At 42.9% G+C, this 17,519-nt stretch overlaps 1 protein-coding gene across 1 annotated transcript in view; it reads right to left on the bottom strand.

Moving 5' to 3' along the window:
- Positions 1 to 7,099: 7,099 nt before the first annotated feature.
- The window catches only part of LOC138266905 (polyamine-transporting ATPase 13A3-like), a 228,487-nt gene continuing 218,067 nt past the window's right edge, over positions 7,100 to 17,519 (bottom strand). Inside the window, exons 32-33 of the mRNA XM_069215643.1 lie at positions 14,732 to 14,821; positions 7,100 to 12,376 (exon numbers count right to left, since the gene is read on the bottom strand). Of these exons, the coding sequence (XP_069071744.1) occupies positions 12,200 to 12,376; positions 14,732 to 14,821 (267 nt within the window). The 3' untranslated portion in view covers positions 7,100 to 12,199. The remainder of the gene's footprint in view (positions 12,377 to 14,731; positions 14,822 to 17,519) is intronic.

The raw sequence follows: 17,519 nt of genomic DNA, 5'->3' as shown, positions 1-17,519 counted from the left end.
TGAAGGTAAAAACTTATCCCCGCTCCAACCGACTGAGTGCACAGCTGAGGATAAGTTAAAGAGGTTTTGCAGAGGCAGCAGCAGGAGTGGGATTATTTAGTTCTTCGTCCCGGAGGGCCTGGACACTGGTGGCTAGATCCCTGGCCTCTACCTTGAAAGGACTGGGAGCTTTGTTGAGGAGTAAAGCTCGTTGTGATCTCTGCTGCAACGCTCTTCTGAAGCCAGAAGGGGCAATATTGTTGGAAAGTCTACTGAACGGGTACAGGCAACACCAAGAGAGCACACTGTTGCTTTGCTTTCTTTGAAGTGCTCTAGTGCAGATTGTGCCTTGTTTCTATACAGACAGATGCCATCAAATGTCATGTACCCGAGGGACTGTTGAACAAGCTGAAGAAGTCTGTAGATAATACCCATGAAAGCGCCACGCTGGTACCAACATTTATTAGCGTATGCCTGATGACTCCCTTTGGGACATTTTAGGCCCAACACATAAGGTGTGAGGTGGTTATGGTTATAAGCCAATGATGATTGGTTACGAGCCTCTTAAATTGCTATCATAAATACAGCAGGTTTGACATACTGATTGTGGAAAACATTTGTTCAAGTCAATAGGCATTTAAGAGTTTTGGATGTTATAGCTCTGTATTAAAGCCTACAGAATGATATATTTTGTTAAATGGAATCTCACAGATTAGCACAGTAGGCCAGGGTTCTGGTTACCATCTTTGGCAAACTGTGGATATAGAAGATATGCACTGTACGGAATCGTGCTAGGCCCTCTCAGGAGAAAGAGTATTTTGCTTTACCAACAATCACTTTCTATTATTTTGTAATTTTATGACTTTATGAAGTGGAGTCTGGATTTCATCAGACCAAGGTCTTCTGATCTCCACCTCCCCCGATGGCCGCGCTCTTCCAAAGGAGATTCATCTGTCACCACTGTGAGATCTTCAGCCACCGCTGCAGATCTTTCGCAGTTCCCTACAATATCTGGACCATGTGGAAGGGATCGCCCCGATTCTGCACCCACTGCAACTCACTCCAGTGCCTGCATGTGTCAGTGGGCATGCCTCACCAAGCAGGAGGCCTTGAGCCCCAGCAGCCTCAGAGTCAGTCTCACCGAAATCCAAAATAGAGGCAGAATCATTGCTATCGTAGCCTGAATATTCTTCCCTCGCTGTTCGGGAGGATAAGCCCAAAACGGCACTGTGTCCTGAACAGCTCTGGTGAGAGAAAGGGTCTGAGAGGGAGCCAGGTGTGACTTCAGCACTTCGATAGTCAACCCCAGCAGGTGCAAGAGGTCTGTCAGCATGGAGGTGGGAGATGACAGCCTGGGGACAAAACCGCCTTCAGCAGCCAGTCATTAAGACAGGAAAAAACTGGCAGCCCTGATCTCCGCAGATGTGCTGTGACCACTGCCGTCACCATAGTTAACACCCGAGGGACGCTGTTAAGGGCAAAGGGAAGCACAGTGAACTGAAAGTGCTCGTAGGCTACCGTGAACCGCAGGTAACACCTGTTGCCTGGCAGAACGGTCAATGTGAAAGGATGCGTCCTGCAGGTCCAAAACTACCATCCAGTATCTTCAGTCCAGGGCAGACAGAAACCAGGCCAGGGTGAGCATTTTGAAGAGCTTCCTCTTAAGGAAGAAACTGAGTGCGTAGGCCTAGGACAGGACGAAGGCCTCTGCCCTTTTTTTTAGCACCAAGAAGTAGTAGGAATAGCAACCACAACCCACTTCTGGCATGGGCACCCTCTCTATGGCTCCCTTGGCAAGAGAGCTGCGACTTCTTGGCTAAGAAGGGATAGGGGATCCTTTGTCTTCCTGTCAGGAGTGGATGGCATGGGGCGTGCGGTAGTCACGAATGGGAAGTAGTAGCCCCTTGGGACAATCTTCACAACCCACCTGTCTGATGTTATGGTTTGCCAGAGAGGCAGGTGATGGCGAATCCTGGGTGCCCATGATGAGCGGTTTGGGGGTTGCTGTGGGTGGGAGGAGGGATGGGGGCTCAACTGCTGGCTGCCTGACCCACAGGGTCTGTGGGTACTACGTGCCAGCTCAGCCAAGCAGACGCTAGGGAGGTTGCGTGCGTGGCAGCTGGGAGGATAAAGGCCTGGTTGGAAGATCCATCTCTGGCCACGAAAGCAGCAAAAGGGCTGTTGAAATAATCCTTTTCACAGGATCCTCTGTCCTGGGCTTGGACCAGGTCGCAAATAGGATGTCCATGAGGGCCTCATTGAACAGCAGTACTATTTATGAGGGGGCACTCCTGGCTACGGCACCTCTGTCAAGGCATTAGTCCTGAATGCCACAGAGGGCAACTAAAGATCAAATACCTCAGCCACCCTCCACACCACCACTACTAAAGACGCTCCCTCCTCTGTGGCCATAGTAGGGGGAGAAAGAATGCCAGTATCTGGAGAAGAGCCCAGTCCACTGGCCTCAGCCAGATCTTCACACCAGTCTATGTTGGTATCATGAAGTTACTATTCTTCAGGGTCCAGTGACCCCTTCCAATCTTACCCAGGACCTAGCCCATAAGAATAGGGCTCAGGCCTGGAAGGTATGGCTCCAGTCTGCACCGTCAGTTGACGCTCTACTGCCTCCATGTTGGAGTCTGGGATGAGAATTGGGCCGGCAGCGCTGAGAGCATCAATGTGGGGACTGGTGCCCGGGAACATCGACATGGCACAACCGGCATGGTCTGGATCAAAGATTAGATCCTAGGGGCCAACTGGCGTCACGGCTGGAGACTTTGGCGCAGTACCAGGGGGGGCGCTTCTGCACCCTGGGGGCCCAAACGTGCACCAGAGGAACAGGCCTCCCAAATATGAGGCGCATGGCCTTATAGAACACTAAGTTAGGCAGAGGTTGCTCCGGCTCCCAGAAACGTGGGAAGGCATTGGCTCTATCGCAGAGCGACACCTCAACGAGTGACGCTCCCTCATCAGCCAACAGATGAGGTTAAGTGAAGACTTCTTTAACACCTTCTTTTTTGTGGTGGAAGTTAAACCGAGTGACCTTCGACTTCAAGTGCGACGACGATCTAAGGCTGCACACCAATCCCACGACCTTCCTCTCAACCAGGATCTGGATTGTCGTGGCGTCACATGTCGATCCGCCAGGAGCTTGAGGGATCACTCTTATGGTCTCTGGATTCATGGAGCAGTAATCGGTGAAGGCCTTTGGGTCATGGTCGCGCCTGAGGCACCAGAGGCACACAAGGTGCGCGTCAGCCACAAACATCAAGTGGTGATGAGCGCCGCAGGGCTTGATGCTGGCCTTCTTTGATGACATCCCTGTCACACTAGGAAGAAAAACCTAAAAAAGACGTCTACAAAAAGTAACAAAAGGTTAACCAAAAATGACTAGATGTAGTTCTTCTCCGGATCTGCACTGACTGGTGTGGAAAGAACAGAACGGACATCAGTGCATCTGTGTGGCGCCTATACAGGCACCACGAACGTCACTTCCAACACGGACAATGCCACAAGGAGCCGAATGATGCCACCTACTAGGGCACAGGGGTACTACTCATGAAACAATTTCAGGTTCCAGCCTAGACGCCTGGGGCTAATTTTAAGGTAAATATTCTGTGTCTAGAAATCTCTATCGGATAATAACAATATGTACAACATCACTGCAAGATCGACACCCGCTGCTATGTTTAATTTAATTATAGCAAGCAGGTCTGCCTTATTTAGGCCGCAGTATGTTTTGTTAAATGTATCTTGCATATATGGTTGAGTTTCTTCGCGTTGTATTGAGATGGTTAATGTATGATGAGTGAACACCAAAAACTATCAATTACACTAAAGGAACTTTCATTCACAAGCCAGACCTATTGGCATTGTCAGTGATTGTCTGTCTGTGGTACATCAAAGTGGAGTAGTGCAGTGTTTTTGAGTTTGTGTGAACAGGGAATCTCTTGTGAGATTGTAAGGGGTATGAAAGAAATCTCAAACTTCCCACACATGACATGCATTGGAAGTCTTAAAGACTACAGGAGTGATTAAGCCCACCCAAATAAATGTCAATTAAAAAAAGCCCGAACCAATGAGCTAGATAATCTGCCGTATTACAGGTTTTAAATGCTATTGTAAAATTTCAACAAACCAAATAATAAACAAAAGGGATAAAACAAAATCATGTAAACCTATTAAATATTCGATGCTGGAGAATCAGCAATATTTCTAATGTATGTAGACATGCAAACATCTTCAAATTATGGATTCAAAAAAATGAACTGCATAATTCATTAGGCCAAAGAAACTTCCAAGTGATCTACTGTTCCTCTTAATCAGTCCTGCTAAGTCCCACATAAGAACCAATCAATCAAATAATTGAGACACACATCTTTTCATTCCATTTTATTGTCTAATACTACGGCTTGTGTTTTTATCGTGATTCTTTTCCAAACTCGAGTGACCTGTAAGTACTCACTCATGTTGCCCCCTCCCGCCACCCACTTTACCCAGACCCCCAATGATGTAACAAAATAAAATCTCTTCAAGCGTTCCCTTTTTTCTTTTGTAAAGTTCAATAATTTAAGTTTTACAAGTAATTCCTGATTCTTCCAATAAATAAAAATAAAAAAGCAGAAAGAAAAAAAAAAAATATCCAATACAAAGAAGGCTTTATGTACAAATATGTGCATATTTAAAAATGTAGTCTGCGTAGTTCTGTTACTTTCTAATTTTTAAATGTTATGGGGGAATTGAACAAAAAAAAAAAAAGTTATTTTTCCAGAGATTGTTTAGTTAAATACATTTTTCAAGATACCAGACCCATTATGTATGAAAGCCTGCCCTGCATATTGATTGGGTTCCTTCTACAAAGGCCAGTTATTTCAGGGTCAGGTTACTTCGTTATCCATCTTGGGGATCTTCTTTGAAGAGACAACGTTGAACAGTTGTGTCCACGTGCAGATTTCAGAGCACTTTTTCTTACGAAAGAGTATCTCTTATAATTTTATATATCCCTACCTAAACGTAACATTAACTACATGAAATTTGCTTTAGTTTTTTTTTTTTTTATATAAGGACATTTTAACTGTGAATCAAACTAAAGCGATAATACCTGGCTAACTGAGCTTTTCCTAAACCATTTTTTAAAGGAGAAAAATAAACAACATCGAAGAAACGGCCCACTGTAGACAGTTTCTTTCAACACAACTTAAAGGAAATCATGTCTCTTTTAAGGAATCCACTACCCCCAGATGTTTCACTGTCCCTCAATGCTCAGTTGCAGCAGGCAAGACCTTATTCCATTTTGAATGGACAGAAAATTCCTGATCCTTAGCCAATTAACATTAAATTTCTTCAACTGGGGTGGCGGTGAGTTTTTTATTACCTCAACAAAGATTTCATGATGGAGAAATGGGATTAGGGTTACAAGTAACTTTTTCTTCATCATGGGATCTTCATTTATAATCCTAAAATGAAGGTGGTGTGTTGAAGCAGTGGAAATGGTAACGACTGAAAGGATATCACGAAGGCGCTAAAGATGTTACCCAAACAGTGCTGCTCCTTTTGGTAAACAATGATGAATACCCATCTTGCAATGAATTCCTTAGAAGTTGTCCGAACAGCTTGGATATTCCAATTTCCTTTATCTTATCTAGGTAACAGTTTAAGACTGATCACATCAAATGTGTGGAGGGACCTCTCTGCAGCACAGTTTAGGTGGTAAAAAAAAGACAAGAAAGAAAACGAATTAACTTCTGAGAGGACGGACAGATGCATTCTCAAAACTACCTTACTCTTGTTTAACACTGTGCTTGTTGTTTTTTTTTTTTTTAACATGGGGCCTGTTACTTAAATCTAACAAGGCAAGTAATTTCCCTTAAAAATAAAAAGACGCTTCCTGTGAAAGGTGCAGATGTGAGATTCTGTGCGTTAGTTATAAAGATAACTTCTTCAAGTTTGGAAGTGAACTACCTTACAATATATTTTTATTCACTGGAATGGGGAGGGAAAACCAGTGAATAGCTTTCATTTAAGCTGTATACGATGCTAAACAAACATGACTAGAAAACTGCAAGCATGATCTGACCAAGTGGATGAGATATGTCAACAACACTGCTTCCTCTGGGCATACTATGGAAATGATGTGCTCTGACAGGAACCAGAGGTAGAATTTCTTTCTCTTCAAGGCATAAAAGGACCTCACAGGCAGACAGCATGCCTTTCTTAAGATCGCCATAGTCTCTATGGCTGATTAGGTTAAAAAAGAGGGTTGTGCTCTAGTGGCTTGTATGGTCTCTCCATGGAAAGATACAGTCACCTTGGTAATCACCAGTCTAAGGAACATCATTGTTGTTGTTTCAGTGAGGTACAACCCAAGTGGTAAGTGATCTGGATGGAGAATGGTGCTGTGGTGTTTTGAACTCACTGATAAGCTCATCTGAAGAACTGACCATGGTACTAAATTTGCAGCTCCTCGGACCAACTAATCATAGAACCTGGTAACTTCATTCGTCTGTAGCTGAAGACCAATTCTAAACTGAGAATGGCAGGAACAGCGATGTTCTTAATCACAGAATCTTTCTTAGATTGGTCTCCTGAATGCTGAAAACCGGAAGACTGTCTCCGGCGAGCAGTGTACCACAAAAAGGAGCTTTAAAGGCTGTAATCCTAATTCAGCCTCTTACTGTCTCCTGAAGTTTTAAAACGTGCCTCTCAGTAAAATTACCTCACAATCTTTCAAGATCTTCTTATACCCATTTCGCCATTAAGGATACTCCTTCACTGAATGAGGTAAGGGTAATACAATCCGTAATGCATCATGCTCAATTTCAGAATTTTCCAAGATATGGTTTAAGTGGACACAAAACAAAAATATAACTGCAGTAAAATCAGGATTCTGCAAAGGCCAAATATACTGAGTGAAAACAAAATATCCTGCGGGATACATTTTGAAAAGAGCAGAGCCAGTGTTTTGAGGGGATCCTGGCTACTCAAAACAGAGAAAAACATGAGGTTTCAAATGAAGTGGAGAAGCTGGCTCCCATAAAGGAACACTGATCCTTTTTAAACATTATTTTATGTTGGCATCTCTCTGACTTCATTTTGTTTTTTTTAACATTTTTTTTTGTTTAAGAAAAGTCTGTATGTGCCGAACATTTTCAAATCTGTTTTTGTATTACAATTGGCTTCTCTTTAGAAGAAGTAATAAATAAAGACAATTAATATGCCTGCAAATGTGTTTGCATACACTTTTATCGATGCATATAATAAGATGGTTTTGCCTATAGGCGTGTTAATAAATCCTACACATGGACAGAACTAGTCTGTGTTTATGCCTGTGAATGAAGATCCCATGATGGAGAATTCTTGGACCAGCTGGCCTCCTCTGACTAAATAACACATTTTGAAGGAGTGAAGGTGGAGAGGCTGCTCAAGTCGATTTTGCATTTCAAAGCTGCTCACCTTAAAAAGATTTTGGAACACTGTAGTGTGCTCAAAAAGTAATGCAGCTTGTCTAGGCGACCCCACAATTGTCTTCAGAGATAGTCCAGCTTATAAAATATGGAAGATACTCTCAAAAAAAGCACAAGAGTCTATATTGTAACAGTCTGTCTGCTGGGTGGGTGAATGTTTCTATGGGTGTGCATGTGTATATATAATGTACCATTTGAAAATTTCAAAACCCAGCAGCATTGCAATTGCCACAGACACGTGTACCAGACATCAGACCGTACCTAAGTGTCCCGCTGTCAATCAAGACGTGCAGGTTGGAGCATGGCCTTGAACAGTACCAGGGTTCAGATTGAGGGGGAAGACGGGGTGGGGAAGTAGGCCCTTCTCTCCTGATCTGTCACACAGCCTACCCTACAAGGCAGCTTAAAGGCGCAGGACTACAAAAAAGGAAACACACACTAACCGCAGACAGTCAAGAGAAGTAAACTTTACGAAAGAAAAGGCTGAAAGTCTTGTTGTAAAAGATGTAAATGAGGCAAAGTAGTACTGGGCGTTTGCACAATGTTACACAATCTACCAGCTTCAATTTCGCTGTTCAATTTGGTCCACCATTCAAATGAATTGAAAAGAGGGGAGATTATAACCTTTGTCCATTGGGGTACTGGTGTATGATGGGTACAAAGCACATTTTAAACTACAACTTTATAGCTGTGACACCAGAAGGTTTAATGCTGGAAAGACCCACGCTCCACTTATTGGTAGAAGGTGTAAACAGGCCAAGAGTGAGTGTAGAACTAAACCGGAATGGCTTAGAGACCACAAAGTACAGTAATGTAGGAGGGAAGGCTAAATATTCTCTTAAGTACTTGTCGATGAGTCTTACAACCATAGTTAACACAGAACACCAGGAACACCTTGAGGTTAGGTATCTGGAAAGAAGGCTTTAGAATAAGTGTGCCCAGAATATAAGATTGCAGAAACTAATCAAACAGGCTACTGACTGTTCATCCTGCACCACAATGACTTGGCACAGACAAATGTTTGCAATCTGTCACTGTTGTGAGTTGCACTGGGCAAGTAATGAAGACCAGCACTATTTCCCATATCCTGGCCACCAGAAAAGGGACAGAATCTTACAAAGCACCTGCATCATTGTGCCGGAGATTCTTAGCTCTGGACCTCAGACAATCTTTCTATGAAAAACACCCTTCCAAATAATTTTGTCTGGAAATACCTGCCTAACATCTTCAGCCCATCCTCCAAATCAGTAGCAAAGCTTTTCAGAAAGTGCACATAGCGACTCAACCGCAGTGTGCTTGATATTCAGAGGAAACCTCCTAAACTGGGACAACAGGCGACAGGAGAATGGGGAGAAGGGACTGTTGGTTGTGACTGGTTCTTCCCAAAGTTACATGCTGCTGTTTCAAACAACACAATCGCAGCATGTTACTTTATGGACAATATCAAAATTGATTTCACCTGCAAACTGTTCAAATCTTGAAAAGTGCAGGAGTTTGACACTGCAGGCAATTAGAACAGAGAAGAACATGCAGGTTCTGAGGTCGGACAAGGCTATTTGCTGGGTCCTTCGGTGCGGATTTAAGAACTGAGTACCTGCAGGGGTGTGGAATTCCTATCACTCGACACCCAGAATGTTTTATTTGGAGACAAGGATAGCATGTTGTTATGTTAATTCTGTCCACTGGAAAAGAAGGCTCAACTCCATGCAGCACAAACTTTTATCTAACAGTTTGCAGTAAAACAGATTATATCTGTTTTACTCTGAAAGAAGATGGTCTACTCCTAAAGCAATGTGTGTACCAATATCTATAGATTGTTCAATCTTTTATATAGAATTCCTTAATTCAAAGCCTTTACTTTTAGCGCGAGTGCTGGAAGGAAATGCAGTGAGCTTAGCTTGCATTACTGAAAGTGGTTCCACTATAAAAATTTACACATATTTGCAAAATTAAACTATTTGAGACCATTTATAATGCTTCCAGAATGCACGCCAGTTATATGCATATAAATGCATGAAAGCAAGATTGGTGATTGATTTGTCTGATTTCAAAATAAAATGTATAGACGAAATATTTGCAAATGGCTTTTGTCTAAAATATGGTGCATATTTGAATACCATTTCTCAGATAAGTAACGTAATAAAACCTGTATGATGCGCCCCAATACCCGTATATATGAATCAGCGGCCCATCTCTGAAAGCCACAAGAGTGCATCTTCAGATAAATGTTTTCCTGTGGTGCAGGTTTACTTTGCTAGGAATTCACAAGAGTTTACAGAAGTATGCACTGTACCTGTACTGCAAACATTTGTGAATGCCATTTTTTTGAGCAGATAAACACCTAAATATGCAAGTATCTGCTGAGTGACTAAATTCAGTTTCTCCACACCCCACTGTTGCCCAACCTGGAAAAGGTTTTACTCTTGTCTGGGGTAAATTTCGAAACATTTTCACCATAGGACAAGAGAAGCGGTGCACGCACAGATTGACAGGGCATTCCAATGCTAGCTCTACACTTCCCGCCTACTTGCAACCCCTGCATGTTTATTTGTAGAAAAGTGACAAAATCACAGCCTTGCTAGAATCCAAACCCCAATTTAACGCGAGCCCTAACATAATCAGAGAATTTATTATCAAGGCTCTGATATGGAAATGCTGCTACAATTCTTCACCTCATCACATGCACCGAATGGGATAACTGATTATATTTTCCAGGACAAGTTGATTACTGCAACATTCATCTACACAGCTGGTCTGTCTGAAAGACTGCAACCAATAGAACAACGCTATATAAATACTCGTCGCTTGCAGCCTTTACGAGCATCGAAGATAACCCTAGCAGTGTATTGCCAAACTCTCTGCTGCAAAACCCGACGAGGTATTGGTTCTGTCCATTATTTTAAAATGAGATGCACAAAATGCCCGCTCCCAGACATCAGTGCACGGGCATCAGCTTAGCAACAGACAGACTTGGGCCTCGAAGAATCCCTAGGCTGGTTCTTCCCAAAATACAAGAGCCTTGGACACCGCAGTTACTCAAAAGACACACAGGGCACAGTTTACTGAGCAGCAACAGGCAGCCCCAAGACACTACAAGCAATGCCACCCAAATGAAGGTCTTCCTCGTTGCATGTGTCATAGGATGAGTGACCGTGAACCTGCCAGGGAGAGCAGAGAGAAAGAGAAGGATTTATGTGCTTTGGTAAACACTTGCACCAGAAGCTAAAGATGTGTTTCACACATGCCTAGACTAGGATCAGGACCAATTGGGATGCAGCTGCCATGCATCTACTATCTACCAAAGAACGGCAGGAAAAGCAAACACGCTGTTGCAGAGACAGACTGAAAAGCAGAGCATCACTGCACTGTGGACAGACGGGAACTATCTACCTCAATTTGATCCAGAAGCCTTCACGATTGTTTGGAGAAAATACGCTTTAAAGAGTTCAGCCACAACCCTGGATTCCTTATGTCTAGTACAGCACAGGGCTTTCTCCTGAGAGGGAGGCGAGAAAGCCAAAAGTAAGAAGCAGGTTGGATGGGTATCCAACAGAAGAAGCAAACAGGGGGACACCACCAGAATAACTGGATGACTAGAGGGTGTAAGACTGAACATCATCATAAAGAAATAGACATAACATTAATTAGAAACTGAAAACAGCACGCCAAAAAGCATGGAGCACAGGAATTTCAAAAAGCTCAAATCTGAGCTAAACACATTGTTAGTTGCAATAATGAATTATAATTCAACTATTATGATGAATTATAATTTGATAATAAAGTACCAGTACTATTAAAAATGCATCAATTGCAGTATACCTTCTTTAGGCAGTGATGACCAAAAGTAATTAAGTTTTTCATCTGATAAGGAAAGTGTGTGTGAGGAACAGATACAGAAATTGCCCATCAGTTAAGAACTGGTGGCGAACAGCATAACCAAAACCCATTTCGAGGATGGATTCCAGACAAAACAGTTTTGCAGTTAAAAAGAAACATGATAATGTGGTGTCTGGGAGTATGCCCAGACGAGAAATGTCAGGAATAAGTACCAACAAGGAATACATTTAGGATCCAGCACCAATGCTAAGATAACATTTGTGCCCTGAACAGTTTAAGGCAGTAGCCTGGGGTGGCTAACAGCCAAGCCCAAAACATATTTGAAATAAAGTTAGACATCCTGGTCTAACCGCCAAGCACATGGAGGTATGAGCGAAGGGTGTAGATGGAGCTACCAGGGAGTTACCCTCTATTCACAAGCATCACTTGTCATCCCCGTTGCGTGCAGCAAGCCTGGCAGCAGAGTTGTTGTGTGCACAGAAACCATTTCAGAATAAACACCCGCTGAATACACTGCCTGGGTGGACTGCCTGTGAATCATAAAGGGTCTGTGAGTCTGGTGCCCCCTCACCCTTTTCATTGCAGCTTTGGTTTTAAAGAGTGCTTTATGGCCATAAATAGGGGAGATTTCACCAGGTCCTCGGGTGACATGCACTGCCTGCAGGGCAGGGGAGAGAAAGAACCTAGATCAATACTTAAAAATAAGTGCTAACGGTACCGCTGACAACTAATACTGCTTCAGCAACCCAAGTACCTAAACTCCAGCCTCAAGCAACCCCAGTGGCCTCTCACATGATGTGCAAAGATCTGAACCTAAAGCCAAAGCAAGGGAGTGGCAAGGCCGCCAGAGCGGCTCAGAGTCCCTTTGAACTGCCAAACTCCAAACATCCTGGTCTTTCACATCCAGCCTTGGCGGCTTCCTAGGTGCAGCTCTCCACCGGGGGGACTCTGGCTTTGGTGCTGCTCTGCGGCTGTGGCGGCCAGTCCGGGTCCTCCAGCAGTTCCTGGGCCAACCATTTGTACTTGGCCTTGGGCGGTGCATCGCGCCGGCAGCATAGTCTTCGGCTGTAGGCAGAGGCCAGTTCATCCAGTTCCAGCTATGGAGGGGAAAAAAGATATTAGTGACAGTGAATAAGAGAGCACAGCAAGTAGTAGGGCTTGGAACTTACTGTCACTCTCACAGAGGGTTGTCTCACTCAAGCACAGACCTACCAACTACATAACACAGGTCCGTCACACCAACCAACAGGGCGATCTCTCAATCCACGCCGATCTCATTGGTTCCAGCCTTCACCGCCCACCCGTAGTATAAATAAGTAAAGCGGTCTCTCAATGTGCAGACACTTCCTTCCGTTGGCCTACATCACCTGCTTTCCTTCCACTGACAATGTACCGACACACTGCTCTTCACAGACAGCAGAAATAGTCTCTTTACACATTGTACAAACAGGAGAAAAGCCTTACTCCTGACATATCTAGGACAGCAGTCACAAAAACACAACAGGTAAGACAGGAATTTTATTAAGAACACTACCTAGCATGATCTCCCTGCATACAGTATGTATAACATCAATGAACGATCGGCTCTAGCACATGGGTAGAACCTTGAGTGTTACCTACGGGCAGATGTTTGAAGTGTACTGGTATGCCCATACTGTGGTATGCAACATTTCTTAGCAAAAATGTTATAAGAAAAAGATGTAAACCCCTCACCCACACGAGGTGGTAAGTTTCATTCTCATTGTTACTCTTTCGTCAATCAGACTCACTAAGGGTTCATGTTGCTGGTGCAGTTAATTAAAAAATCTTTGACTTCTCTTTGCATTAGGATAGCTGTATGTCCGACTACTTTATTTACAAACCCTAGTGTATGCAAGACTAAAAGAGAAGTGGAAGAAATGTGGAAATAATTAGGTTACCTTCCTAACCTACTTAACTGGGTCAACATATTTCAGCCTCTTATGGTGCAGAACCCATACTGAGAAAATCTTCAGGATCCTGAGACCAACACGATTCATCTAGAATATACTATTTTTAGATCTAGACAAAGAGGCACATACAGCACCTTGTCTGTGGATGGGATCTCTTAATATCCTAGGGAGAAAATGATAGCACAAATTACTGGACATTAAAATCAGGTTTTAACTTTTTGATATGAATGCATTTCCTTTCAACAAAGCTTTACACCCCAAAGATGGTGCACAGCAAGCTGTGTGTTTAAGGCCTCCCTCACTTAAACCCTGCATCCCCCATGTGTCAGGAGACTAGGGAAGTAAGCACAGCTTCATACCCTGTGCTGTACAATGTAGGTGCTGCAGAACTAAAGGCTGGTTAGATGGACATTTTAACTCAATGTTGTCACAAGTACAACTAGCAACTGGTTAGTGTCTACCTGTAGAACGGTATCTTTACAATAGTACATAAAGTACTTTGGCAAATAACTTCTGTATTACTACTGCCTGTTTTGTGCATTCCTGTTAACACTTGAATATGCCTGTACACCTTGCATACCTTTTATGTGAATGTTGCATCTGACTGCTGAGGGATACTCCCATTTGGTTTGGCGCTTACTTGACTGTGATGTTAATTCATAGCTGAGTACTGGTAAATGTGCTGAATTACTGCTGTAGTCTGGTGAGCTTTCATCAATGTACAGACAATAGCAATTTCAATTTGTTGGGCTAACATATCTAGTTGTGTAAACTGTGTTGGTTAAACATCTGTCATTATCAAGTATGAACCAAGTTAATGGTCAAGTGCTGTGTTTCATTTACTATGTTGTGGCTACTCTGTGTGCAGCATCCTTGGAGTCAAGGGATAATGCTTAACAGTGCTGGAACCATCTCTGTCCCCATCTTGCAGCTTGTTGCTATTTGCACTGGTGAATACAAGGTCTGCTGCACATACAGCAGATTTACAGTTGGGGGGACAATTTCTAAACAGAGACAGGAGACAGTCTGTCCTCATCGGCCAAAGGGCATTCTTTTGGCCTGCCCAATTTCTGACATGGGTATTATAAAGGCAAATACCATCCGGCCTGTCAGTCTCCACTCGCTGATACAGAGACCAGCATCTAGTGGACATATAAGTTGCCTTGCTCCACGTCTGATGCGTGTTAGTGCGTAATGACGTATCTAGAACTGCCTCAATAAACTGAAGCCTTCTTGATGGGACCATCAAGGACTTTTCAGAGTTCAATGAGGTTACCAAGCTGAGCCACAGATCAAACATTGTTTCGAAATCCTACGTACAAGTATTCAAGTTATTGAGCTAGGTTAACAAACCACTTGCCTGTGCAGAGGCACAGACGCCGCTGCCTCACCAGACAGAGATAATCATAAGATTGAACAATGAATCCCCCCCAGACAGCACGGTGCATTTCCTACCCACAGAAAGCCCTTCCTCACCCACCCCAGTTTAGACTATGCCAGCCCTCGCTTCTTCCATCATACCTGTGGGTACGTGACCCGGCTTCGGTACTCGTAGGTCCGCTTCGTGTAGCAAACACGCTGCCAAAGGATGTCGTAGTCACAGACAAAAACCTAAGGAAAGAAAAGAAACATCAATTATCAGACTGTCCTATTGTTAAGTATAGGATAAAATGCATAAGAGATGAGATCACAGGACTGGGCAGGAAAGGATACTGCTGCGGGCCACCTAACTGTGTTGTGCCTTCTGTCAAAGGACAACATAGAACCCAACGAATACCAGCTCCCCCCCACCCCACTTGTGTGTCACTACTAGAACGTGACATCAGGCCACTTACAAGAAATGCTGTAAAAGCATGGCTGTGTTTAGCTGGCACTATTATCCATTAATCAATAAAGTTTACTTGAAATATTCCTTGTTATGCTGAATAGTCTTTTTGTACAATTAAATCACAAATTTCGAATATTAAATTGTCTTATCACTTTTAGGAACGTGATTCAAGAAAATCTTCAGTAGTAATATAAACCTCGATTTGACTTATCTATAAACCACAATTCGAGAATGTATATGATCACTCACAGTGGAGCGCAGCAGAAGCCTTTCTACTGTTCGCCACCCTTTGGTGATACAAATTTACATATGAAGGACAACAAATATTGCAAAAAATTTAATTCACTTATTCGTGTCAAAAAGCTTTTTTTGTGTGTGTTTTTTTTTTTCAAACCTTAGTGGCAAAATATGCACAGGATCTGTGAATCTCAGCAAAAACAACAGAAAAAAAGGTCTCCGGCACTTGTTTTTCTTTCAGCTCAGTTCCGGGGCATGTTTAGATATTAAAACCGGGAGGAGGTACCCCAAAGGCCAGTTTGTGCTCCACGGACCGCCACCTCCATGGCGCTTTGTCATTAAAATTATGGGAGGGGATGTACAGCCAACCACCGACACGCATGGCCAAAAGCAGTAATTTGATATTACTTAACGTTAAAAAACCCTTCGAAATTCACGGAAAAAATCCAAAGGTTACAGGAACGTTATAGTTAGGAAACAGAATTTAAAAAAACCTTAGAAATTCACTTAAAAAACAAAGGTTAAAGGGACATTATAGTTAGGTTCTGAAGATGCACGCACAAAATCACAGACGTTCATCTGTTATAGGTATTTCAAGTAACTATAACTGGTGCCCCAAGGTAACAATAGCTTGTATTTAAGAGGACAAAGACACAGGAAGGATGTGCTTTGACCTTCAAATAATTTGTTGAGCTAGAAGCAGCAACACCACAGTGCAGGACTCCCCTTCAAGGTCCATAAACGTTCTCACTACACCACGCTTAATAAGTGGACTAAGAAATTGAATGTTCTCACACCCATGGGTAAAATCAAGTGATTATTGGGTTACAGTTCTGTTTTCTTATCACATACAGTACCTAGTTTGATGCAAGTTGTTCCTATCACTGTAAACAAAAGAAATCAAGTACACAGAAATATGTTCAGAAGTTTAAAAAGTGATTGCCTGAGAGAGCACATAATTTTCAAAAGGTAAGGTCAGGCTTACTAAGAAAAAAGCATGCCTTTCATACCAGAATAAAATTACAATGATGTGGCAAACCACTGGCAGACAATGATTAAGGGGTGCAGAAAAGAATAAGGTATCCTAAAGGGGGAGGCTCTCTGGAATGTACCCTAAACATTGCAAGGCTGGACATGAGGAGCAACTCTTCTGCTTCTAAAACTTGAAAGCTTTCATGGTAGTTTGGGGAAAAGTGGCCAAGAGGTGGAGCAATCAGGTTGGCCACACTCTGACGCAAGGCACAGCAATATGGACTGAGGAATGATGGCTGAGTACAAGAGGAGAGGTCCCTGAAAATCTAACAAAGTCTTGGCAGAATGGCATAAGATTTAGAACTTCGGGTGAGTTTCTATATCAGCCTGAGGGTGGGGGAGGGGGGGGAGGATGTTGGGCTAATACTGACTCTGTGATCCCAAGCAGCACTGGTTGTGACCCGTCTGCTGATTTATTATATGACCATAGGAGAACCCGCGTGGCACTGTAAATATGCACAGGATCTGTGAAATGTTTGCATGTTAAATGTGCAAACTGATTTAAGTTAATGGAACTGTGGTTATAACTCACCTATTCTCAGTATGTTATGTCAACATCAGGTCGTATATTGGAGTTTCTTTGAACACGGATAACATTTCTTTTTACAAGATCTTTAGCATTGTTGTGCATAACTGGACGAAGAGCTGAAAGCTCATTTAAAGAAGCAGAACACATTTACCTCTTAGGAATGCTATCTAGCCCCATTCTAAAGTATTTATTTTTAGTTTTAATTCCTTTTTAAATGAATTATCAAAGCCGATTCAGCGAAGGCTCCGAAAACCTTCTTTTCTATACTTTAAAAATTAATGTGGCTTTTAGAAAGGCACAAAGGTTTTGTGCATGAGGTTCAATCTTTTGGAACGTGTGCTGGGGCACTACACATGCGTGGAGGTAGTCAATTCGTATGAAGATCCCATGATAGAGGAATACATTCAGTGTACCTAGTACATATATTTATACTACACATGTTAAGGTTTAGAACACAGTCTATTGTAAAGGTCTTTTTGACAGTTCCTTGGCAGTTTCAAAGCCCATCCTCTGACTCGTGTAGCAAGGATGTGGTACGGTCAAGTGCTGCAAACCTCAGCAGTGAAAGCCAATGTCAGCATCCTTTGGTGTCTTTTCTAGGAACTCTCGGAGAAGGGCTAGAACATCATCTTACAGAGACGGGATAGGCAGGTGAAGGCAGTCTCTCCTTTGTCCGAGAAAGT

The sequence above is a fragment of the Pleurodeles waltl genome, chromosome 12, assembly GCF_031143425.1.
Source record: "Pleurodeles waltl isolate 20211129_DDA chromosome 12, aPleWal1.hap1.20221129, whole genome shotgun sequence".
NCBI lineage: Eukaryota > Metazoa > Chordata > Amphibia > Caudata > Salamandridae > Pleurodeles > Pleurodeles waltl.
Note: the sequence above shows the minus strand (reverse complement) of the source record. Positions and strands in the feature narration are given on the sequence as shown.